Source organism: Fundulus heteroclitus, chromosome 12 (assembly GCF_011125445.2).
Source record: "Fundulus heteroclitus isolate FHET01 chromosome 12, MU-UCD_Fhet_4.1, whole genome shotgun sequence".
Taxonomy (NCBI): Eukaryota; Metazoa; Chordata; class Actinopteri; order Cyprinodontiformes; family Fundulidae; genus Fundulus; species Fundulus heteroclitus.
The window spans coordinates 38,915,134-38,940,503 of NC_046372.1; the positions used below are offsets into that span (position 1 = coordinate 38,915,134).

Consider the following 25,370-nt stretch of genomic DNA (forward strand, 5'->3'; position numbering starts at 1 on the left):
AAGTGTGTGAGACAATAATCCGATGGCGAATGAGTGGATTAACAGGGCAGTAAATATATGCTACACGAAGGACTTCTTTTGAGGTAAACACTGATTAAACCATTCTGGACACATGGGAGAGGTGTAGATCTGCCAATAAAACATCAGATTTTTTTGAGCGATGTCATTATCCAAAGAACCCTTCACCCCATTCCTTCCCTTTGGAAAGTTGGTTTATGCATGAAACTCTAGCCTTCTATGGATTTACTCGAATCCTTTGCTCCCCTTCACCTAGAAACATCAGAACAGCTCAGACTAAATTGAACTATTTAAATAATGTTTTATGTTCACTCTTTAAAGAAAAAAAATCTCCCTTCTTTAAAATCTTTTTATTTTATTTTGAAATAACAAAAAAGATTTCACTGCGGTGAGAATATCTTCAGAAAACACCAAAGTAATGAAAAACGTGCAACCTTTCTGATTTGACCAGCGTAATCCAAAGGGGTTTTAAAAGATTAGCGTGCGATATGGTGCCATGCTTTGACGAACATTGCAAGACAAAGCAGTTTTGACTGTCTTATGTGTCACGATTACCAAAATTATCTCAAGCTGTCTAATGTGAGATGGTAAAATATTTCAGACAAGTTGGAATCTCCCTTATCATCCCTTGTTTGGTTGCTGCACAACCACTGTAATGTCAGCAGGGCAGCTCAGCAGGAGATAATGGTATTTAGATGCCCTGTAAGTATGCGGATCCTCTCAGTCAGCAACATTAATGGGGACATGAGGCATCCTCCTCATGTCCTGCATGCTTAGGTAAAGGGGGTATTAGCAGTAATGCTGGTCGGTCAGTCAGTGTCCTCTGGCTGTTGTGCAGCACGGTGGCGATCACCATGGGGAGCACCAGGAAGGTAGGAAACATGTGGAACAGGAGGCAGAGTCTCTTCCCCAACTACAAAGTCACAGACTTGGACGCCACTCGGAGACCTTCTGAGGTTGTTTACCCACTAGCCAAGGAGAGCTGTGTGAAGACATGGAACTCCATGCAAGAACTGAGCAGGGACATCTACGACATCTATGCCGAGTACGAGGAAGAAGAAGATGACGGTGGGTCTTTCGGCTATAACAGGCAGGTATCGCCTTCCAAGAAGAACTATGTGATCAACATCAACGTCGGCGGGAAGCCCTACCAGATAGCATACAAGATGGCGGCAAAGTACCCCAAGACCAGAATAGGACGACTGGCCACGTACACGGACCACAACATGAAGCTCGACTTGTGCGACGACTACATAGTGACCAACAACGAGTACTTCTTTGACAGGGACCCCGAGGTCTTTCACAGCATCTTCAACTTCTACAGGACGGGCGTGTTGTGGATCAAGGACGAGCTGTGTCCCCGCAACTTCCTGGAGGAGATCAACTACTGGGGCGTGAGGATCAAAAACACCAACCGGTGCTGCCGCATCTCCTTCGAGGAGAGGCAGGACGAGCTGAACGACCAGCTGAAGATCCAGCGGGAGCTGGAGGCGGAGGTGGAGATCGAGGAGAACGAGGAGCTGTTCCACGACATGTTCATGGGCCACACGCGTCGAGCCATATGGAACCTGATGGAGAAGCCTTTCTCCTCTGTCAAGGCGAAGATGATGGCCCTGGCCTCCAGCGTTTTCGTCCTGATCTCCCTGGTGGCCATGACGCTCAACACCGTGGAGGAGATGCAGTACAAAACCCACGCCGGTCAGCTGAGCGGCAAGACGTACTGCGAATACGTGGAGTCCATATGCATCGCCTTCTTCACCATGGAGTACGTGCTGCGTCTGATATCCACGCCCGACCTCAGATCCTTCAGCAGGAGCGTCCTCAACACCGTGGACCTCATCGCCATCCTGCCTCAGTACCTGCAGGCCATCCTGGAGTTCTTCGACAGCCACGAGAACTACATGAAGCATGAGGCCGACATGCAGGCGGTGGGGCAGGTGGGCAAGCTGGGGCAAGTGTTGAGGATTATGAGACTGATGCGAATCTTCCGAATCCTGAAGCTGGCCCGTCACTCCACCGGTCTGAGGGCGTTTGGCTTCACCCTGCGCCAGTGCTACCAGCAAGTGGGCTGCCTCTTCCTGTTCATCGCCATGGGCATCTTCAGCTTTTCTGCCATGGTTTTCACTGTGGAGCATGACATGCCGCAGACAAACTTCACCAGCATACCTCACGCATGGTGGTGGGCCGCCGTAAGTGCATCTTTGTACAAACTAATTTTGCTTTAGACCAGCTATTAGACCGGTTCACGGGACTAGAATTATCGTCAAAAGGTGTGCCGGAAATCTCATTTTAAGGTGTTTTATTTGCGTGTCAGTGTAAACAATGGCCCAGGACTGTTTACACACAACTTTGGAGACAGGGTCTGCCCATCTGCCATAAATAAACCCATTAACAGATCATTGCACCGGCTCTCAGAGCAGGTGGTGGAGTCTTGCTTGTAATCCAGGGGAAGGAAAAGATAATCCTCAAACGATACTAATAGACAAGATGAAGAGAAGGGTGCACACTGCTGCGGACTCCTCTTGTATTCACCAGAAATGAGTCACCAAACCAGCCACTTCTGAGTCACTTTTGCTGCAGTTTGTTTGCAGTGTCACAGACAAGTATGACTGGATACTGAAGAATAGTAGTCCGAGATGAAAGATATCCTAACGTTCGCAGGCTTGTCACGACAGAGCAGTTCCTACTGTGAGAAAATAAGGATTACAAGTAGAAAGAGATACTGATAGTTGAAACTTACCCTATATGGTAGACAGTCTAATTCATTTTATGGTGAAAAAGGATGGGTGATTCAGGGACCGCTGATATGAGGAAATCCAGAAGGAAGTTTCAGTATACGGTGCTGGGAAAAGTTAATATACAGTCACAATCTCCATCATCAATTTAAGGAACTGTTTCTTTTAAACGGTGGAATAATAGCACAACAAATTGCATCAGATTCAGATGGAGAGTTAGCAAAGTTATCCTGTGCCTACTGTGAAGCCGGGAGGACAAACAAACACAAAGGATGAAAAAGCTTTTGAACAAAGATCCTGTCTACAATACCTCACAGATACACAGACACACTCTGTTAAAAGTTCCTCGGTACGCTTCAGAGAAAATACACACTTTTGAATATTCGATGAACTCCTGGCATAATTCTGCCCACATGTTTGACCTCTCTTTAAAAAAATGCATTTAGCTTGTTTAAATTAATTTATTGGCCATCGGTTGCCCGTTGCACAGTGGAACAGTTGGCAGTAGCGTTGCCTTGCAGCAAGAAGGTCCTGGGTTCAGATGGGTCCTGTTTCTCCTACACTGACTGATTCATTGGTCTTTCTAAATTTCCTCCTATATGTGATTGTGTCCATGCATGGTTGTCTGTCCTGTGTATCTGTGTTGCCGTGTGATGTCCTTGGGATAATACTGTAGCTATGCAACAGCCCCCTCCCCTCCATAACCTTGCATGGATAAGAAGGTATAGACAATTGATGGATGAATGATATCCCAGCAGAGACAAGGCCTTTAAATATAGTCTGCAGGATTGAGGTTGGGACCATTTCTGAAGCTCAGTGTTAGCCTGCCTTAACCTTTCCACAACCAGATGTGATTTTTGTTTTAATGGGATAATTGCCCTGTTAAAACACCCAACTGTATCCATGTTTTAACCATCAGACCCACTCTGTCTACATCAAATGAAAATAAATTGATTAGGATGTTCAAGGACAACTCAGAAAACCACCAAACCCAACAGCCCAGTGCCTCTGTTCACAGTGAAGCAAGTTTTGGTGCCAAGTAGGAAAGAAGCCGCTGCTTCAAAATGGACTCTTTGAAACTTGACTAAAATCTGCAGCTGCCCGTTCAGACGGCCCTAATGCCTACCTATGAACAATATTATAGCCAGAAAAGACAACGATTAAGCTACCTTGCTGCAGTCATAAGAAGCGTGTTTGGAGGGCTGAAGGTCAGCGTTTCAAACCAAAAACACATTTATCAACTATTAAGCATGGCGGTGGCATTGTGCTATGACCCGTTTATGCTGTTAGTCAAAGAAAACCAACCAATTTACAAGAGATCTGCTGTATATTAGTCATATATCCAGACACACATATGCACGAAGCCTGTTAATGGCTACAAAAAGCTTTTGGAAGAGGTTCAACTTGCTGAGGGACATTTAACCAATCAGTAATAAAAAGCAGCAGGGATGCTCCCTGCATGCTATAATCAGACGTTTTGTTTTGATCAATAGCAGCTGCTCTCTGGCACTAGTAAATGTTTTACCTGAGTAAACCTGACTGCTTAAACCCTGGTTTTTGGTATACCCACATAGCTCTCAGTGTTTCCCATGAAAATATCTGTAATCTTTGTTTTCCATGAGTACTGACTGACTGACTCCCTCCCTCTCTCTCTCTCTCTGTAGGTGAGCATCTCCACCGTGGGCTACGGAGACGTGTACCCAGAGACCGTATTGGGTCGTATCTTCGCCTTCGTTTGCATTGCGTTTGGAATTATTCTCAACGGGCTGCCTATCTCCATCCTCTTCAACAAGTTCTCGGACTATTACTCCAAACTTAAATCCAACCAGTACACAGCCTGCATGAAGAAACGCGGCAAAGTGAGATTCGCCGAGAGGACAAGTAATACACTCAACAGCTGCTTTGGAAGCCACCATTGATTCCCTTTTTTTGCAAACAGGATTTCATGTGTTTGAGCACATGTGGAAATCCACTCCAGTAAGATGGCAGCTTTTGTGTGGGTACACGCAAACATGTAGCATTCTGCAGCCTCCCTAGAGCTTACTTAGTGGGAGAAAGAAGGATTTCAGGACGCGAAGTGGGCAAACGTTTCTTGTTAAGGAGAAAACAAATAAATGTGGACAAAATCTTTTTTAAATCATTTTTACACCATCTTTTTAATGTATAACAATGCCTTGCAAAGATTAGTACACCCCTTGAACCTTTTCACATGTTGGAACCAATTATATTGCATTGGGTTTTTATGTTGCAGTCCAGCACAATTCAGTGCTTTATTGTGAAGCCAAAGGAGACATGGGCTTGAAAAGTAAAATAAATAAATAAATAAATAAATAAAACATAAAAGTTCGGTTGAGCATTTGTGTTCAGTCATCCTAAACCAATGCTTTGTAGAACCACCTTTAACCGTAACACCACAAAATGTGAAAACTTTTAAGAGGTTTGATTACATTTTCAAGGCACTGTATATCTACTTGTTTTCCTAAAACCAGAGAAGGTATTTAATAAAAGAGTAGAGGACTGATCTTTAAACCTCCTGAATGCTTGATGCATGTTGGACTCCATATGCTTTGCAATGTCGAGAAGACGTTTTTATTGCAGCTTTCCAAAATATGTCTTGGAGATGAATATTTCTGTGCGCTGTGGCTTCAGTGAAGCTGAGACGAGAGTATGGGGAAATGTTTACAAAGCCAGGCCAAGATACGAAATGGAATGAATACTTTTTCTTTTAAAGTCTTTTCTAAAGTAAAAAGTTTCTGTTTACATAAAGATGGAGAGAGTATGCTTTCACTTTGCATTTCTCCTGAAGGTCTGAGAGAGCTTGTTAAAGGTTTACCTGTTAATAGTGGTGCCGCTTTTCAGAATTGTGCTTTATTCAGATGTTTTGCCAATGATGCTTGTGTCATGATAAATTTGCAATGTATTCAACTGAATGACAATGCAGTCCTTTAACAGTTTTGAATAAAGTCTGCTCTTGCCATACCTCCTGTGTCTTTTATGACTGACAGTAACAGAAAACCACTGTCTGAGTGAACATGTTTCTTCTGTCCTCACACTGAGATCTTCATCTTTCTACAATCTACAAACTTACTGTAAATGTCCTCCTGCTGTATCAGCTGAGTGTCGTATGTGTGAATGCTGTTAAACTTTCAAAGTATCCTGAACAAGATAAACATGATGTGCATCATTTACAGCGACCACAGATGAATTTGAGCGTCCTGTGAATCGTCATCAAAACAGAAGCATCAGAGGGCTGCACATCTCACTGCTTTGAGGATTATACAGGTTACATTATTAAATTTATTTGGTTTTTAGTCTTGCTTTGTTCATATTTGTTGGATAATCTTTTCATTAATCTTTTAAAGATCCCAGGGACGTTATATAATGGATTAACAATAAACTGATCTAGGTCTGATTAGCATGTGAGACACAGAGGTGTCAAGAACATCTTCATGTTCTTGCAATAATAATCCTTGATAAGCCTCTGATAGGCATTTTTTATTCAAGTTTTGTTGGCATTCCTTAATAGAAGGACATGGTGTACAAGGTGTTTAATGCACATAGACATCTTAAGGTATTAGATAATTAAGGATTTTATTAAAATGCCAAAATGGTTCAATGAAAACAATGGAACATATAGAAAGAAGTCTGTTGTTAGTAATGTCACAACTTTGATTACAAATTAGTAAGTATAGTTAATATTGAGGATTTCAAGAGGATAATATGTATTTTTGATTTTAATGACTAAAAGTATTATGGTGTCAAAATGGGACATTAAAGAAAGCATAAAAAGTAAAGATTGCATTTAATACCATTATTAATTTCTCTTGAACTTTTCACATTAAATCAGTTTTTTTTGTGATCGACAAAATAGTAATATTTGGTGAGTAAAAGGGGAAATAAAATCACACAACTTCTCTTTTGTGTTCAAAAAAATTATGAATAAAACGTGAAAAGTGTTCTGTGTACATCTATACCCCAGCCTCACTTTTTTCCCCTCTGCCACCCCTAAGATAATCCAATGCGACTAATATTACGTTATTTAAAAACACAATTTTCAGAACACTTAGGGACACTGTACAGAATCAGCAGAACAATAGTGATAAAACGACAAACAATAAAAGTTACAGTGAACCAGAAATCAGAGTATGCATTTTTAAACCGATGGGTTTTGAGTTTAGACCTTAACTGGTAGAGGGTGTCAATGTTGCGTATTTCTGGAGGGAGAGAGGAAAAAGCTCTGATCCCCATGGTGCTGAGGTGGGAAGGAGGAACAGTGAAGTGAACGGAAGAGGAGGATCTAAGGGTGCAGGAAGAAGCAGTGATGTGAAGAAGATCAGAAAGGCAGGGGGAGCGAGGTTATGGATGGACTTGAATGTGTTCAGAAAGATTTTTAATTCTATTCTGAATCTGAGCTGGTGGAGCTGCTGTAGGACTGGGTGATATGGTGAAATGAAGGTTGTTTTGGTAATAATGTAAACAGCTAAATTCTGAGCCACTTGTAGCTCATGGGGAGATTTTTGAGTAAAGCCAAAGAGAAGAGAGTTATAGTAATCAATGCAGAAAGTGACAGGGCTGCAGAGCGAGGGGAAAGAGAGGGACAAATTAATTAATGTTTAATTAATTAATGTTGTATTGATGAAAGTAGGCAGAATGGGTGTCGTTATTAAAGACAATCTGTGGAGAAGGATGGAGTGAGAAATTGTATTGAAGGCCGCACTCAGATCCAGAAGAATGGGAAGAGAGAGTAGACGGGAGTCAGCTGCCATCAGGCGACCATTGGTGATTTTTATGAGGGTGGTTTCAGTACTGTGGCGGTGGTAAAAAATAGACCGGAGTTGTTCATAAAGGGTATTAAGAGTTATATGAGAATGCTGTTGGGAGGTCACTGTTTTTTCAAGTACTTTGACGATGAAACTTAAATTAGAAATAGATTCAAGACTTTTGTAGTAGTTGGGATCGGAGCCAGATTTCTTCAGTATAGGATGCTAACGACAGTTTTAAAGTGAGTAGGTACATTTCCAGGGGTAAGTGAGGAGTGAATGACAGCAGTTGCGAATGGAAGGAGAGTTTGCCTTCAGAATAATCTAATAAGTAAACTGAGTCCACCTGTGGAACTTGTTTTCAATGTAATTTCTTAGAGATAATCTGGGAACCAACAGTATCATGAAGACCAAGGAACACAGCAGACAGGTCAGGGACAAGGTAGTCAAGATATTTAAAGCAGGGTTGGGTTATAAAACAATATCCACAGCTTCAAATACAAAACATCAAATCCATCAAAAATGTCTGAAAATGTGTGTGTGTGTGTGTGTGTGTGTGTGTGTGTGTGTGTGTGTGTGTGTGTGTGTGTGTGTCACAAGTTCATAACCACCAAATCATGGCTGTTCACCTGAAGTGACGGGTGGACAAGGAGAGCATCACAGAGACAGTCGAGATGCCGAATCTCACCTTTCTTTTAAAAAAACAAAAACAAAACAGCAACAAATAAAATAAAATTATACTAATAAGGTGTTCTGCCATTTGTCAAACAATGCAGGGATCCAAAGGTTTCTGGCACCATTTCACTTCCTTGACCCTACTCCCAAGGTGCATGGAGAAGGTCAAAGATGTGGTGAAGTGAAGACTCCAGCAATGCTCGAAGTTCTGGGAAACAACTTTTTTAGCTGATCAACACATTTCAGTTTGTGGCCTTCTTCAGAGTCTGACGTCAGCTAATAAAGTTGTTTCCCAGTACTTCAAGAAATGTCATAGATGTGGAAGTAAGTGACCTGTCAGGAGGAGGGACCATTATTAAGCTTTTTGGGCTAACTGCTAAACACTGTGCAGCAGAAAATACTCTGAACACACCATACCCATTGTGAAACAGGATATGGCTGTGTTATGCTGCTGGGATAACAAAAACATTCTTTCAGGGATGAGGAACCAGATCAAAACTTGATGAGAGGACAATCCTGACAGAGCACCTGTTAAGGCAGCAAAAGGCTTTAGATTTGGGCGGATGTTCACCCTCCAGCAAGACAATGACCCAAAACAACCAGAGCTTCAAGGGGAAAATAAAACATATTGACCTACACTACTACTTGATAATTGCCACAGATTCCATCCAATCTAATTGAATAATAATAAAAAAAAAATCAAAGAAGATTCTGTAAAAATTACAGTCCCTAGATGTGTAAAACTGGTAGAGACATAACTCAAAAGACGTACCTGTAACTTCTACCAAGTATTCATTGTGAAGGAGATGCACACCGCACTTTTCAGATATTAATGTGTAAAAAAAAATAAAAATAAAAATAAAAAATATTTGGCAAGCCATGGATTGTTTTCATTCTTCTTTACAATGTTGACCTATAATATCCCAGTAACACATAGTGATGATTGTGGATGACAAAAAGTGAAAGGTTCAATGATTATTTATATTCTTGTGAAGCATGGTATGTCTGTTGGCATTATGAAGGATCCAGCAAGCATACAATTTTCTTTGAACTTAAACATTTATCCCCAAAATAAATGTATAAATGTTGGTTTTGCCATATTATTGATCATTTGCTCAAATTATGACTAAAACACTGGCTCTCTGTAGCTCAGAGAATAGACTTTAAAATACTTCTGTTAGTTTATAAATCACTGAACTGCTCAGCACCCAAAATACATCAAGATCTGTTATTGCTGTATCAACCCTCCAGACCACTCAGATCTTCTGGTTGTGGTCTACTCTGCATAACCAGAACCAAACACGTAGAAGCAGTGTTCAGCTTCTGTGCTCCACAAATCTGGAACAAACTTCCAACAAAATGAAAATCAGCTGAAACACTGAGTTCCTTTAAATCAAGACTGAAAAACCTCCTGCAGAGTTGCTTTCAATTCATAATAACAGGAACATTATAGCATAAATTTGATGTGTATTGATGTTTTCACTTGAAATAATTTTATGTTTTTTACTGGTTGCCCAACCAGTGATCATTCCAATGTGTTTTTGATTTTTTTATGTTTTCATGATGTAAAGCACTTTGAACTGCTTTGTTGCAGAAACGTGCTATACAATTAAACTTGGCTTGATTTGAGTTGACCAAAAAACATGCAAACGATGATGAAGATATGAATGTTACTTGGAAAAAGACAGCATGGACACATGGGTGCTGGCTGTAATGAGAGTGGAGCTGATCATTGGGGATTTACCACCTGACAGACTTCAAGCACAAAAGAAAAGCAAAAGATCTGATATTTAAAATTCCAGATTCACATTGTCTACAAATGTGGACAGAAGAAAAAAACAGAAAACTGAAAAATGAAGCAGTGCATGGCAAAAAAAAAGAAAAAGAAAAAAAATCCACACACAGAAAACACACTTGTTTATTCCTAAAGATGGCCAAAAACATCTGAGTGATGCAATCATAATAAAAGAGGTGAATTACTTTCTGTAAACATTTCATCACCTATGTCTTTTTTGATGGTTGTTACAAATGTGTCCTTCTGTTGTTGCTGTTGTTGTTTGTTTGTTTGTTTGTTTGTTTTTCTCAAGATATTTTCTTGTAAGGCAAATTAAAACGTTTTCATGTTATTTTACGAGCAGATTAAGTCCGATGAGATCAGATGAAGCGGCGGTCCTGTGCACCGCCGCTGTTGTCCGGTAGGTGGCAGCAGTGCAACAGGGACAGTTTAAGGGGTAGGTTACACTTTGCCAGAAGAAGAAGACTCTCCTCTCGGCGGTGCTAAAGTGACCTCTGTTGCTACCTGCTGACCTGCTGCAAAGCCATGGCTCCTCCTGTCGCGGTGTCGCCTTTAATTAAGGTTAGTGCTGGTAAACATGTCGTTAAAACGGGTACGAGGTGTTTTAGTGTAAAACCGCTGGGATAGCTGCCCGCACTTAGCCGGCAGCTTGTCTGAAGTCCCAGACCTGCTAACTGGAATCAGGACACATTGGCTCGCAGTGACTGATTAAATGAAGACAGTCCTGACGCTTTCAGTCGGTCCAGATGAGCAGAGAGAGTCTGAATAACACCTTGGTCAGTGCTGGAGGATGTTTGTGGCACAGCGTCGCTTTTGACGCGGCTAAAGCTAACACGGTGGAGCTACATGCTGTTGTTGCCATTCATGCTAATTGACTCGTGACAACCAACGCATTTCTTGACCAATTTCATTTTTCTTTAAGTTTTATCTTCCATGAGCAACAAAACTGACGCTATTTGGCTTCATTTTAACATGTTTTACAACCTATTTAACGCTTGTCTCCCCCTGCTGTTCGTGGTGTATACGACAAGCAACACGCTTTTTACTTAACTAGAAATGGTCATTAATGTGTATATATGCCTTATCTTTCTATTACAGACAGCCAGGTATTCAGCTCTAATCGCTGGTGTTATCTACGGCAAAATGAGATATGGTAAGTTAATAACTTTATTTGATCCCGTGTACAGTAAACGGCGGAGAAGTACTGATCGGATAATTGATCCACAGTCTGTTTTTTGTCAATATTTATTTCATGTGGACGATAAACACATCAGCGTTAACCTAATGCATTGTTTTCAAGCGTTATAGCAGACATGCTCTTTTTTAATACCTGTCCGTTTCTTTATTTTTTTTTTTTAAAAAAGGTGCAAATGAATACAAATAAATGTAAAGAAAATCTGTATTAAAACCCTGCAGAAATGTCTTGGTCTTTCGTAGAAAATGCCGCTCGTTGCGTTTTCCTCTCCAAACTGAGGTTGGAAAGGAAATCCCGATTTGCTTTAGTTTGTAACTCCTGACTTTGTTGAACCTAGACTATCTGAAGCCTATCGGAGCTGAGGAAAAGAGGCTTGAGGAGGAGAGGAAAGCACGCGAGGAGCAGGAGAACATTGCCAAAAAGCTGGCAGAAGGTAGCATCTTCATCCATATCACATGCATAATCCATTTATTGTGGCATCATCCGTTAAATTCTTGTCCTCTTTCTCACAGCAAATGAAGAAAGCATCCTGAAGTAAAGCTCTGGACTGCCCTTTGGAGACGTCCTCATCCATGTCCACTTTCCAACCTCTTCCTCCTTGGAGTAATGGATGCAAAGTCAGGCTGCAGTGGTCCACTCCTGTTTTGTGGAAGTGCTCACTGTCACGATTAACACAGCTCCCCTCTTCTGGTTTCTCACAAACTCTAATCTAGTTATGAGAAGAAATAAAGGCTTTACTCAGCACTGTATAATTTCAGAGGCACTCATAAATTTAAGTCAATGTTTGTATTGAAGAAAAGTCAGAAGGACACAAAATATCAAATGTAGGTTTTTCTCTGTAACTGTTAGCAATATTAAAGAGGAACCTCTTGTATCAGGTACAATGATTCCCATTTCATGAACACCTTTTAAATCTCTGGCTCATTAATAATTGTGTTCTTTGAATGTAAAATAAAAACATGACTATGCTCCTTTGTTTTTCTTTAGAGGAACAGGATATCAGTCATTGTTATAAAAGCTGGTTTTACTGTGGGTGCTAAATAGCTTTTTATGTCAGTTACATTTAATGAAATCTTGCTTTTTTTTGTTTGAACTGACCAAGCTGACTGCTTAATGATGAAAAGGGTAATTTGCTAGACTATCTTTTTTTTTTTTTTTCATCAACCCAGCATCTAAGAGGTTTGCGTATCTGGGTCCATCTCTGGAGAGTCAACAACCCTCCTGTGGCCTCGTCTCTGCCTGTTATTATTTTTTTGCTCAGTTGTAAATCCAGACGTTCAATTTGAACGCTGATCCAGGTTTTGTTTATGAAGGTTTCCCTGTTTTACCCACATGCAAAATAACAGTAGCTGTGTTGTTTTTAACACGATTCCTGGAAAGCCTCACAGGAACTATGTCTTGCTAAAGTGACCCTTTTCTGGGTAACGTGTCCTTCATTTGACTTTAGAACTCCAAGGGGACTGAAATATGATTGGTTAAAAACAATCTATATTCTCTAAAGACCCCTCGTAAACTCTTCCTATCCTGACATGGAGGCCCCATATCGTACTATTTATTTGACTAATCAGTAGCCTTTCTGCATCAGAAGCCGAGGTAAACAGACATTCACACATCTTCCACATCATGGCTTTTTAACTAATAAAAATGTTTTTCTTTAATTATAAAAAGAAAAACAAGTCTTCTGCCCCACCCTGCTGGTATTTACTGTAGGCTTTAGGATGGAGAATATAACCTTCAATTAGTAATCAATGATTCCAGTCCCCCCCGATCTATAAATATATGTTTCTAACCCTCTCTTCAAATAGTAAAGATAAAAGAACCTGAAGTAAGCCAGATGTGTCACAGCTGCCCTCACCTTGTTTTAAATCTTCAACTTGTTCAAAAACTATTGTCTAATTGAAGCTCTAATGTAAAACCTACAAGGATCAAAGTCTTCAGATGTTTTGCAGATCGCTTCAGTTTATATTTAACGTATAATGTGTATTTTTACATCTTGTTGCGTCACTTTGTCCCGCTCTCACACAGCAAACCTGTGACCCTACGTGCCCCCGTGAAGGGAGTTTAACCCGCCGTCACCTCCAGCGAAGCAAGTGCGTCTCTGTAAGACTACTGCTAAATCTATCAGTTTCAGAGTAGAGGAACCGGGAAAACAGCCGCTGGGTTTTCAGGGCTACGCTGATCTGAAGGAGCCCGTCTGGTCAAAGCACACACGCTTTTACCGGCAGGCAGTAAGCAGACCTGTTTCAAACTAATACAAAATCATTCTGGTTACATTTTGCGCTTCTAACCATTAAATCAGAAAACAGAGCTTCAAAAAGAAAACATTTTCACGTCTGCAGCTGAATTTAACGTATCTGTGAACATATGGATCCTTCGCTTATGCATGGAGGTGCGATCCTTATTTAAAGCATGTTGGCAGTTCCCTGCAGCGTACGTTCTGCCTAGGATTACCAGCTGAAGCCCTGGCAGCATTTACAGGAGACGGAAACACCTGAACCTCTGCTCACATAACGCATTACTCAGAGCGTCCATTTTCCCCCTGCTTTCTCTCTGTGTTGCTGTTAAAACAAACTTTTCCTCTCACCCTTTATTTCTAAAAAAGGACAATTGCCAGATGTAAAACAGAATAAATATATAAATCAGTGCCATCTTGGATTTAAGAAAAGAGCTACAGCTTTATATTACCTGAAGTCTGTCAGCACCAGGTGTAAACAAACAATTTCAGAAACAATTTCTTGAACGTATATTTATTGCGAAGGTAATAGAAAAAAAAGTTTTGGAAGAATAAAGTCCAACATTGCAAAAAAAAGGGCTGTAACTTTATCATCTTATTCACACAAAGCATCAACCTCGCCTTAAGTCTGTGTGTACCTTTGCGGCGCACGTGTGACTCAGGGTTCAGGCAAGTTTAATCTTCCCTTGCATCTGCCATTGTGCACTGCAGCCCAGCGAAAAATTACATAAAGCCTGCATGCTCCTGAATGTGAGGGCTCATCAGCTTACAGGCAGGGATTTCGTTAACTGGATTAATGCTAGATTTAAAATCTGCATTTAGGCTGAAGAAGTGAGAATAATCAGACAAGCTCGTCTGGCGCTCGGGTATAAAAAGGCTCACACGCTGTCTTCTCGCCACATCTCAAACATCTCCGCACTCAAAACGTCCCCAGGATTTACTCTACACTTCAGGTAAGGAATATCAGTTCTTCTGGGGGACACAATAAGAGGTTTAAAGAAACTCTGCTGGGGTAATGGATTTGTCCCGTTTGTATGCCACGTGAGGAGGTTTTAAAAAGGTGGAAGGCAATGTTAGCTTTAACAGGAAATTTTCATCGGGCATTTTTCTTGGCTTGACTTAGGATGGACTTCCAAATGTTTGGGTTGCTGCTGTTTTTCCTGGCCTGCGTGGAGCAGAGCCTGGCCTCATGTGTGGTGGACAGGTTCACAGTCAAAGAAGACTTTGAACCCCAAAGAGTGAGTACACGACACCTATTTTGTTTTTTAAATAGTTTAAAAAAATCCTTCTCAATATGAAGAAAGGACATCATCAGTACGCGGTCTTTTTTTTGTTGCATTTTGTACTTTAAGCATCAGCAGTTTTCCTTCCTGATCTGTCATAACTCAGTTTGTGGTAATCCATACTAAACTGGTGAAATGTCTGGTGCTATATCTGTCCATCTTTCCCCAACCTCGACAGTATGCAGGAAAATGGTATGCCCTGCAGAAGAAGGACCCTGAGGGTTTGTTCCTGCAGGACAACATATCTGCTGAATACACCGTCGGGGATGACGGATCCATGGTGGCCTCCTCCAGAGGCAGGGTCACCCTCTTTGGGTGGGTATTTTCTTTAACCCGCTGGATTGCGTAATGCACTAGGAGCAACTGCGGCTCGGTGGACACAGTAGCCTTCTTGTGATGTGAAAGTTGAGGGTTCGATTTCAAGCATTTTAGAAATTCAGACCGTTTAACAGGATGTACCACACTCAGCATCCAGCTAAGGTTTTCACTTCACCTCACATGCAGGTTCTGGGTAGTCTGCGCAGACATGGCTGCTCAGTACTCTGTACCTGACCCCGGCACACCAGGCAAGATGTTCATGAACTACCAGGGACTGGCCAGCTACCTGTCCAGCGGCGGTAAGCCTACCTAGCGCCATGTTTGTGTTTATTTTCCTCCCCTACCTCGGTGTTGTCCACACTAACGTCTCTCTCTCTCTCTCTGCTTTTTTAGGGGACAACTACTGGGTCATTGACACAGACTACGACAACTACGCCATCACCTATGCCTGCCGCACCCTGAGGGATGACGGAAGCTGCGAGGACGGCTACGCGCTGGTCTTCTCCCGCAACCCCCGCGGCCTTCCTCCAGCCATCCAGAGGGTGGTCCGGCAGAAGCAGGAGGAAATCTGTATGGCCGGGCAGTTCCAGCCCGTGCTGCAGTCCGGTATGCAAACAAACACTCACACGCATGCTCGGAGGAAAAACCTACGTTGACTTGCCTTTAGAAGAAATGGTGCCATTTTGAGCATTTCAACTCAAAACATGTTTTTTTTTTCTCTCTCTCCAACAGGAGCGTGTTAAACAGCTGCCGAGCTGACAGCGGCTGAGCAACAACAGCACTTTATTCATCTGCACCAATTTCATGCTCCAGACGAAAGACACGGCTCTTCACAGGGGAACCGCGATACATTACACTCTCATCTTAGGCGGCCGGCGGATCCCACACTCCACGTAACACTACAACATGTTTCCGGGAAAAAGTTTAAGCAAAATTTCAACGAATAATGGGGAATGTTTGTGATTGTAAAAGAGTGCGACTGTATCTCACTGATGGGTAACATCTGAAGAGTGTTGATCTGTGCTGCTGAAAATAAATTTTATAAAAAGGAAGCAGCTTGTGTCTATTTTTTGGTGAAAAAAAACAAAAAAAAAAACAAAACTGTTTATAAAGTTTGTTGTAAAATATAAAATAACTTAAGATTTCAGCACAGCAGTAACTGTGTAAGGCTTCTATTATAGCCCTTTGTTCATTAGGAGGTCTGCTATCAGTCAGTTCCTGTAGCACAGTTTAAAACAGCGTGATGTCTGTAATGTCGTCAACCAGCTGACTAATCCTCTCTAAAACGTGCTCACACGGCACCAAACAATTTGCACGTCCACCTTCTACTCCCCTTCTGAAAACCTCTCTGGCAGAGAGTAGGGACCGGGCCGTCCCCAGTAGTCCACAGCTCGAACCCGGTACAGGCCGCCGACCTGCTGGTCCACTGCAACAAGCAACAGGAAATATACCGTCAGCTCTGAGATCAGAACTCAAATCCAAAAAGAGTGGAAAATAAAAAAAATAAAAAGGTATAGCACCTGGTGAGTAGACATAAGAAGTAAAAATGGTGTCCTGAGCATTAATCCGACTGAATTCCTTCTGGGCCGTGGAAAACTCTACTTCAAAGGTCTGGATGCATCTACAAAGTAGGGAGTCAGAAATTAAATTCCTTTTCTACTATCACCTAACCTTTAAATGGATACTACAATGGCTCAATCAATCCATTTTATTCCCTAAATAAAAGTCAATTAAAATCAAAGTGAAAAATAAACGTGCAGTTATGTACTTACTTTGAACCAACACAGTGATCTGACCAGATAATGAGGACTTGGCCTTTGGTGATCCTGATGAAGCGTAAACCATTAACCTAACCCAAAGACAAAATGCGCTGTGTAGTAGGAAACAGACAGCGTGCTAAATAACAGCTATAAGTAGCGCATGCTGGCAGCGGGGACCTTGATGCATATTCATATTAAATGAACCTTTTCACATTTTGTCCTGTTGCAACCCCAGACTACGGTGTATTTTATCAGGGTTTGATCTGATTAAGAAAGAATGTGCAAGGAAAATATATCTGTGAAAGCGTGCCGTGCATTTGTATTTGGCCTCCCCCAGCTTGTGCTACAAATAAAGCATGATCACAGTTACTGACATACTCCATATGTCCCATCTGCTCAAATCTGGAAGGCTACTCTGCTCCTTCTGAAGGAAAAGCATCCCCGCAGCATGATGCTGCCACCATCATCTTTCACAGTCAGTCAGGGGGATATACAGTGTTGATATTCTGCCACAAACTCATTTTGCTTGTGCGCTGAAAACATTATCTTTGATCTGTGTGGAGCATCGTCCTCCGCAGTTTATCTGTGTCCCCTACAGCCACAGTGGGTTACTTTCTATTAAATGCCCTCCTTGCCTTGGCTTTCCCATTTTAGTTGGACAGTCATGTCTTGGTAGGTTTGCAAGTGCGCTTTACTTTTTGGGCCTTAGGATGGTGGATACAAGAGTGCTCAGTGAAATGTTCTAAGCCTGGGATATTGGTTTTTTTATAACCTAAACCTGCTTAAAACTTCTCCAAAACTTTCTGCAGGACCTGCTGTGTCCCTTGGCTTTCATGGTGCTCTTTGTCTGCTAAACAATCCACTGAGGCCATCACAGAGCGGACACAGAAGTCAAACCACACACAGGGGGACTCCGTTTCTAATTAAGTCGCCTCTGAAGGCAAAATAAACTGCATTTTGTTTAGGGATATTAGAGTAAAGGGATCTAAATACAAACGCATGCCAAAATTTTCAGATTTCTATTGGGAAGAAATGCTGAAACACCTAAGCCTCTCGTTCCACTTTATAACTACGCACTACTTTGTGTGGGTTTATCACATAAAATCCCAATAAAAACAAACAGAATACTGTAGTTATAATGTAACAATACATAAAAGATTTCAAGTGATATGAATGCAAGGCACTGTAAGTGGTTGCTGCGGGTGTTATTCTATGCGCTCAGCGTGTTCATGCAGCCATAACGTGGATTTAAGATCCCTCTAACCTGGTCTGGCGCGGCATCAGGCTGGGCACAAACGTGGACGAGGAGGACAGACGGAAGAGGCAGCTTGGCTTTCAGAGTCAGCGTGTCGCCAGCGGGAACCGTCCGAGGCCCGTCGGACCGGGGGTCCTAACGGGGACACATCATCAGAGAGTCAGAAGCTGCAGACTGAAAACAACGGCCATAATCTCCATATAACATTTGTGGATGCTTTACATCCAGGATTAAAACCCGACTACAGTCTTTGCTTGGAAGCGATTACCTCGGCACTCCTGAGGCGTCTGAACTGCTGTGCGGTGGGGTAGTCAGGGCTGCCCATGCTCTGCCACAGCCGGTGCGGGTTGGTTACGTTGTTATCCATGTAATAGGTGACATACACCAGACCTGGACAACAAACACACACTGAGCTGGACTCACCTGAGACCTTTGATCTACACCGGCACGACCTGAGAGGATTGTGTCAAACATACCCTTCTGCTCAGCCAGTCCTGTCAGAGAAACCGTAACGTCGTCGCTGCGCTCCGAGGTGCTGTTGTCGTCGCTGTTGTAGACCAGCACCGCTGCCCGCCAGCCGTCGGACCCGCCGTGAATCACAGGCTCGTGGATGCTGGCGAGAGTGCCCAGCGTGCCGCTTGAGTTTAGATCTTGAGCCAGGACCTGGGTTTCTCCTGAAGGGAGGACCCCGGACAACAGAGCAACTTTAATAGCCTGGATGACACAGAGTCGCTGTTTCCGAAACGTATCGTTCTCCGAAGGCCTGATTTAAAAACGGGTCTGCGCTTTTAAAGGACGTCACCTAGCAGCGCCAGCAGGCCCATGACGGTGAGAGCGGGCTTCCTGATGAGCTGCACGTGAGGCGGCCGGGTGTTGTTGACCTGGAAGCGAGCGGTCAGTGTGCGCTGAGTGAAGGGGTGCGGGTGGTAACTCAGGAAGGCGTTGTCGTTGCTCAGGAGGGTGTAGTTGATGGTGTTGTTGGGGTTAGCCAGAAGCAGATCCTGGTGCTGCTTTATTATCTGCTTGCAGAAGCAGAAGAGATGACTGGTGGGATCTAAGTAAATGGTGAAATACGGACACCATTCTTTGCCTTACTTTCACCACCATTGCAGCGTAGGTTACATCCGCCCTCCATTCCTGAGGTCTGGACCATCCCACCAGAGGATCGGCCTCATCGTTGTACACGGGGATGCTGCGGAAGCCGGGGAAGCGCTCCTGGATCTGCCCTACTGTCTGGATCTCCTGCTGGAGAATGGGCAGAGAGTAACCTCCTCCCTGGGGGATGGAAACAAGGAGTCAGCTTGAATCTTTCTTTAAATTACACGTAAATATGGATATCGTTCACAAATGTATTTATTCCAGCGATTTAATTAAAGAAAAAAAATGTTCCCCCCCATAGATTACATTAATTCCTTAAACACCAAATGATGTGGTTTTAAATTTTTATTTTTCGTTTCGTACCTTACAGACAATAAAAACCTTAAATCCAGTTTATCGGAAAATGAGAGTAATACCACCGATGAAAAAAATATATATTTTGAAGCACAAATGTTCTGTTATGGGCTCTACAATAATGTGAGAGTGTGCTGGTTGGGACATAACCCTTCACAACGAGGGTTCAGGGCTGTTCATACTCCACTACAATAGAATAATTTGTTCTTTTCCCCTGAGGGGGGAGAACAAAGAAAGTTCTTTCAGGCCAGGAGATTTCACAGAAACTTAAGTGCATAAATCCTGAGAAGTCCTACAGGTTCCCTCCTACTGCAGCAGTTGTCAGAGTAATAACCACGGCCACTCCAATTTTCGGAGCAGTCGGCCAATATAATGACTATTATGACAAATGTTGTGCATTTGCTAAACAACCGCACAAGAACAACAATTCTGCCCGGAATATGTGTCGAGAAGAAGCTGCAAGAACTCCCACATTAGGGGCAGCTAGAACAGCACAATGTTATTTTGTTCTCTCAGCTTTGGGACCGAGGAAACAGTCTTTGGTTCTAGAGGAGAATGTAGAGAGCTTAAGCCGCAAGTCACTGCTGCAGAAACCTGCAGTTACCAGCAGTGGCATAGCCAGGATACAGAGTGGGTGGGTGGGGTTTAGAAACCCAATGAAGTTTAGGGTTTCTAGTTATTTAGAAACCCTAAAGAGAAATGACAGATTTTTTTTACCAAATTAACAGTGATAACTGCAGCCTTGAGAAGATTGTAAAGCAAAGCCTTTTCAGGGGTTAGAAGAAGCTCCACAGGGCGTGGGCTGCAGCTGGCAGAGACGTGTCCAGGACTGGGGCTACAATAGTCACATAGTTTGTGCAACGAGAGCCGACATCAGAAGCGTCTAGGCTGACCTCACCAGACCCGACTATGCAGGTGAGCCGGAGGCCGCTGTTAAAGCCAGCTGAGCTTCCCTAACACCTCAGCAGTTCCCCAGCTGGATCTCCTCCATGCCTGCCACACCACAGTGATACGAGCACATACACCATATTTCAGTAAGTTAACTAATCGGTATGAAACATCCTTTTCTGTTGCCCAGGTGTCATTATCTGAGAAACTAAATTCCGGGTTTTCCGTAAATTAACAGAAACAAACAGCTGAAATATACCACTTTGTGCACAATGAATCATTTTTGAATCAAATCATTTTCATAAGTAAAGTTTCTGATGCTTTTCTAATTTGTTGTGATGTACCTATAAAGGAGGAAAAAAACCAGTCACAAAAGAGATTGTACAACTCACCTTCTTGTGCAGGGCGATGTAGTCGATCCTGACGCCCGTCTCTCCAGTGAAGTAATTAGTGCTGTTGTAGCAGTGCTGCAGCATGGCCCAGCAGTATGGGGAGCGCGGGGCCGGATGACAGGAGTCTCCAGGACCTCCGAACCTCAGGAGCTCGCTGGCAGCGCGCAGCCCCTCCGAACAGGCGTCGTAGTAATTTAGAAACCCTAAAGAAAAATTAGTTGGCATTACACTGACACCCAGGGTCATTGTGATTAAACAGTGCAAGTAAAACATGAACATTTTCAAATTAAAAACATTTCTTTTACTCTGGGATGTACCTTGGATTGACATGGTGACATTATCAAAGTCATGGTTGTTGGGTTCATTCCAGGTTTCAAAGTTCCACTGAGAAACTCTTCCCAGGCCATATTTGTCTGAAATTCAAATTGATCAACAATTTAACTTTTGTTTTTTTTAGTCTCACACCCAAGATTTTAGAAACTACCAACCAAGCACTAGAGGTAAATTGATTAGCAACCCTGCAGTAAATACTTTGTTCATTGTATTTTGCAGAAAAACTCTTAGTATTTCAAAGAAGTCATGATGCCAGCCACTCTAACCAGGTTCCCACAGCATTGGGACGAGAAACAGGCTCACAGCATCACAGTTCTTTTTCCTTTAGTATCATTGGGCATACAGGCTGGTTCACATGGCAGGATTTCCAGCCCGATTTTGGCCCCGATCTTCCCCTTCCAAGAGGCGCCGAGTATTGGCGAGTCTTTTAAGATAATCTTAAGAGATATTCCTGCCGTGTGTGGTGCGGTAAGAGCGATCGGGTTGGCTCAGTGGAATGTCGGGACCGCTCCGACCTCAAATCGGGGATATTCATCATGTTGAATTGTTTTGCCCCAATATCCTAGCGTGTGTGGTGTCTCCCCAGGCCAAACAAGCAGGCAGCCTGGTGAATGTGAGGTGTAGCCAATCAGCGCAACGAGGGAAATCCAGAGAAAATAAAACTCAACTCACCTCTTTAGATTAGTGCAGCAAACGTAGAGCGCCCGGTTGCGCTGGCTTCATTCCTTTAACTGACGCCTTTTCTTTGTGTAATGATTTTTTTCTCTGTTAAAATCAGTCCACAAACTATCACCATTATTCTTCCTCGTCATCTATGTTTATTTACTCTGAACTCACGTTTGATCTTAAGAGGATTCACAAGATTTTTTTTGTCCGATATCTGAATGATCCTGAGAGAAATGTGTTTGTGTGTGTTGTGCTGTGCTTGTTGTCTGACCGGACACCACACACCGTACGAGCAAACCTGTTTTATCTACGATTTTTTTCATCATTAGATGTGACGTCTCTCGAGCTTCAAAAATCGGCCGTGTGAACTAGCCTTAAAATGCTCTTCATCCTTCAACCTTTGTATAAAGCCCAACCCACCTGGAGTGTCTGTAACAGGAAAGCTCATTCTTATTTTTGTTGGATTGGTTGAATTAAATGTTCCAGAGTCCAAGAAGAGTTCAAAAGACTCCACATGTCTATAATAAGACCTCATTCCCAAACAATCAGCTGGCATGTAGATGGTTGCAATGGAGACTTGGTGCCTAAAGATGCCAATCTTTGCTGCAGATCTCCAACAGTCAAGTATGGTAATCTGCTTTACCATCCTGCTCATGTTGCAACCCTTTTCCTTTTATACATAACATTTTATTGGACCTCTGTTCAGACATATTGAGCTTAAACAGCTTAACGAGTAAACAAAGACTCACCAATGTAGCGCTTGGCTATGAGGTAAACCAGATTTCTCCATTCAACCACTTGGGCTTTCTCCTCTAAGTCAGTGAAGTAGTTTGAGACGCTGCCCATCAGTTCAAAGCCTGTAAAGTGCAACAAAACGTCTGTTTCAAACCGGTTTGCTTTTTGAGTCTTCATATTTTGGGCTTTTGACTTTTTTGACATTTTGCAGTAGTTATGTGGCAATTATAAAAAAAAACCCCCACAAATGATGAAGATATTTATGAACAAAAATAGGCAGTGTGTTTGTAGCACAGCACCTGGTTGAAGTCCATTAAGTGACAGCAGGTCTATCAGCTGATCCAGTTTGGTGAAGTTATACTCAGGTTTTCCTCCAACAACTCTGCAAAAATAAATAAAGAAAAGAAAAAATAGAAAGAAAATAAATCCCACTTATTTTACTTTGGCAGTAGGTGACTTTTTACAAAACGATTATTTTTTTTACCAAGCATAAAGGGTCCCATTCACACCATCTGATCCTGTTTGTTTTCTAGCCGACTTACTTTGCAGTGACCAGCTCCAACATCCAGTGGATCCTAACCTGCTGGATCCCTCCATGTGGGACCGAGCCCACATAGGCCAAATTCAGCTGCTGGTCAGCACTCAGGTCGAACTGGTCAGCCTGGGTGTGAGGGAGCGGAGGGCTTCACGGGGAGGAAAAAACAATGCAATTAGCAGGTTCAGAAAGTTTTAAAAGGACGACATTTAAAGCCCCATGCAATAGTCTTGAGTCAGCTCCTATTTCTTTAAACTTAGCTTACATGGACCCAGACATTCCTGAGATCTTTTGAACTGGTGCTTATTGGTGTACTTTTAACACGGTTTTCTATTAAACAATCTAACACCGATCTTTGAATAATTCAGGCATAGAAAACGATCAAAAACTCTGCCGAATTAACTCTCAACTAGGCAAAGATACATTTTAAATGGGATCTTGAGGAACTGTGTTGCAAACAGTCTGTCTCAAACATAAATTGCTTTGATTTCTTGCAGATACATTTTTTTGTTGAATTATATAAAGTCCAACAAGTAAACTTAACCTAAATCATTCCCATTTGTCACCCAGGATGAATGTAACATTCCCTATAAACAATCGCAAACAAAAGAGCAGCAGCCTAAAGACATGGAAGCCACTAAGAGAAACAGAACACAAAACATCGTATACCTATCCTTTATAAATAACTGACTAATTTGTTTTAAGTAAATATTTTTAGAAGCAGGTAAAAAAATAAAATATCACAACATAATTTTCTTGTTTATTAGTTTTTACGGGTTGACAAGTTTGAACTAGAGAATGGTGCAACCCCTCAGCTCCTGGTTCAGGTTTTTGCGATATTGAGCAGTGTCTGAAAATAAAATCCAACAGAGATTAGTTCTAAGGCCAGACACTTCTTCTGCCTTCCACTTGTCCCCTTTCTGAAAATATTGTATATATATATATATATATATATATATATATATATATATATATATATATATATAGTATAAAATAAAACCTTAAAAAAATCAGCAGATCAAAGGATTCCAGTCTCGTTTGATGCACCTAAAGGGCCCTTTAATGTCCTGACGCCGCCGTGTCACGTGTTTGCGCGTTACATTGTCTGCGCATGCGCATTGCACTGACTGGCAGACCCAAGAAAGGTGGTTTTAGCACGAAGAGAAAACTTTCATCAAATATCGCATCGAAACATGAAAGCGACCTACCAGAAGCCAGTGCTTCTCCAGAATGGTCGGAGCTCTCTTTCTGGTCTTCTCACGTCAACTGTGATGACATAGGAGGCGGAAGTTTCACAGAAGCCCCAAAACAAAGCAAGGAAAGACAAACTCCTCCACACAATGAACTCTCCCCGGGACATTTTACACGTCTAGCATAAAGTGACAGAGAACTATCGGTTCAGCCTTGTCCCGACATGTTTTATGAGATAAACAAATAAACGGCATAGTATCAGTCAAATCTCCCTACGACGAAGTTACAAGGCAACCAGGCAGAGGCTGGTCACGTGAGCATGATGACGTACATTACGCGACATAAATGTAGTCTTTAATGAGGGTTCAGTAGTCATGAAATATAGCAGAGTACGCCCAAAACGGGATCGGAAACTCGCGTGCGTCACTTTAAAAGGATGGGTTCTATAAAAATAAATAAAAACTTTATGGGAAAATGAGCCGTAAATTGATGCTATGCAATGATTGACAGGAATACGGTTCACTTTTTAACAATTTATTTTAATGTGTGTGATATTTCACACAGTCGTCCTGTGATATGGTTCTTATTGGTCTCATTTCATGGATTATTCCTCTTTGCTTTTGTTGAACAGCATTTTATCGGCACCGTCCTCCCCAAGACGCACCACGTGCTTGGGGCACACCGAAAGTATTGACTCAAGGGGATCTGAATACTTTTGTACACCAAAATTTGTCAGTTTTTTTTTTACCATGTAATTTTACACCATGCATACCGGTAATTTTCTTTCTACTTTACAACTGTATACCACTTTGTGTTGGTATTTCACATGAGATTGCAATAAAATATATTTGTTTGTGGTTGTAATGTGACAAAATGTGGAAATAATCAAGGAGTGTGAATACTCCTGTACAATGTCACTGTACAATGTTTTAGATCAAAGCATATTCATGTATTAAAAGAACCTAAAGTCTAGACCTAAATCCAATTGAGAATATGTGGAAATAGTTGTGAGTTGTTTTTTTTTTTTATGGAAACCAAAACAGCGTTTTAAAATCTTCACTGGGCATGTAGCTTTGGTGTTTGAACAACCTCCCCCTCATAATAATAAAGTAATAATAAAAACAAAAGGAAAACATTTTCCCCCCATATCT

The 25,370-nt window shown here is 42.1% G+C and overlaps 3 protein-coding genes across 3 annotated transcripts; 2 read left to right on the forward strand and 1 right to left on the reverse strand.

Annotated features, from left to right (window-relative positions):
- Positions 1–724: 724 nt before the first annotated feature.
- On the forward strand, positions 725–5,083 carry LOC105917340 (potassium voltage-gated channel subfamily V member 2). Its single transcript, XM_012852124.3, has 2 exons — positions 725–2,207; positions 4,418–5,083. The coding sequence occupies exons 1-2, from the start codon at positions 873–875 to the stop codon at positions 4,670–4,672; spliced, it is 1,590 nt and encodes a 529-aa protein (XP_012707578.2). The 5' UTR covers positions 725–872; the 3' UTR covers positions 4,673–5,083.
- A 9,195-nt stretch (positions 5,084–14,278) lies between these two features.
- On the forward strand, positions 14,279–15,862 carry LOC105917343 (purpurin). The gene is made up of 6 exons (XM_012852127.3): positions 14,279–14,364; positions 14,535–14,649; positions 14,873–15,009; positions 15,199–15,311; positions 15,406–15,618; positions 15,745–15,862. Exons 2-6 carry the CDS (start codon positions 14,536–14,538, stop codon positions 15,753–15,755), a joined length of 588 nt encoding a protein of 195 aa, XP_012707581.1. The 5' UTR covers positions 14,279–14,364; position 14,535; the 3' UTR covers positions 15,756–15,862.
- A 277-nt stretch (positions 15,863–16,139) lies between these two features.
- Positions 16,140–24,537, reverse strand: idua (alpha-L-iduronidase). Its single transcript, XM_012852126.3, has 14 exons — positions 24,237–24,537; positions 23,036–23,176; positions 22,793–22,875; positions 22,508–22,615; positions 21,077–21,172; positions 20,760–20,962; positions 19,123–19,302; positions 18,830–19,046; positions 18,504–18,701; positions 18,296–18,417; positions 18,037–18,162; positions 16,785–16,861; positions 16,533–16,633; positions 16,140–16,438 (listed from the first exon to the last, which is right to left on the reverse strand). The coding sequence occupies exons 1-14, from the start codon at positions 24,386–24,388 to the stop codon at positions 16,338–16,340; spliced, it is 1,905 nt and encodes a 634-aa protein (XP_012707580.3). The 5' UTR covers positions 24,389–24,537; the 3' UTR covers positions 16,140–16,337.
- Between the last annotated feature and the right edge of the window lie 833 nt (positions 24,538–25,370).

What these genes read in the sequence shown, in the direction of transcription:
- LOC105917343 (XM_012852127.3), top strand. Translation starts at nt 14,536, where the DNA reads ATGGACTTCCAAATGTTTGGGTTGCTGCTGTTTTTCCTGGCCTGCGTG. An exon ending in AAGACTTTGAACCCCAAAGA is followed by an intron (nt 14,650 to 14,872) that starts GTGAGTACACGA and finishes CAACCTCGACAG; the next exon opens with TATGCAGGAAAATGGTATGC. An exon ending in GGCAGGGTCACCCTCTTTGG is followed by an intron (nt 15,010 to 15,198) that starts GTGGGTATTTTC and finishes CCTCACATGCAG; the next exon opens with GTTCTGGGTAGTCTGCGCAG.
- LOC105917340 (XM_012852124.3), top strand. Translation starts at nt 873, where the DNA reads ATGGGGAGCACCAGGAAGGTAGGAAACATGTGGAACAGGAGGCAGAGT. An exon ending in ACGCATGGTGGTGGGCCGCC is followed by an intron (nt 2,208 to 4,417) that starts GTAAGTGCATCT and finishes CTCTCTCTGTAG; the next exon opens with GTGAGCATCTCCACCGTGGG.
- idua (XM_012852126.3), bottom strand. Translation starts at nt 24,388, where the DNA reads ATGTCCCGGGGAGAGTTCATTGTGTGGAGGAGTTTGTCTTTCCTTGCT. An exon ending in AGGACTGGCTGAGCAGAAGG is followed by an intron (nt 18,418 to 18,503) that starts GTATGTTTGACA and finishes TTTGTTGTCCAG; the next exon opens with GTCTGGTGTATGTCACCTAT. An exon ending in GATCACTGTGTTGGTTCAAA is followed by an intron (nt 16,634 to 16,784) that starts GTAAGTACATAA and finishes CCTACTTTGTAG; the next exon opens with ATGCATCCAGACCTTTGAAG.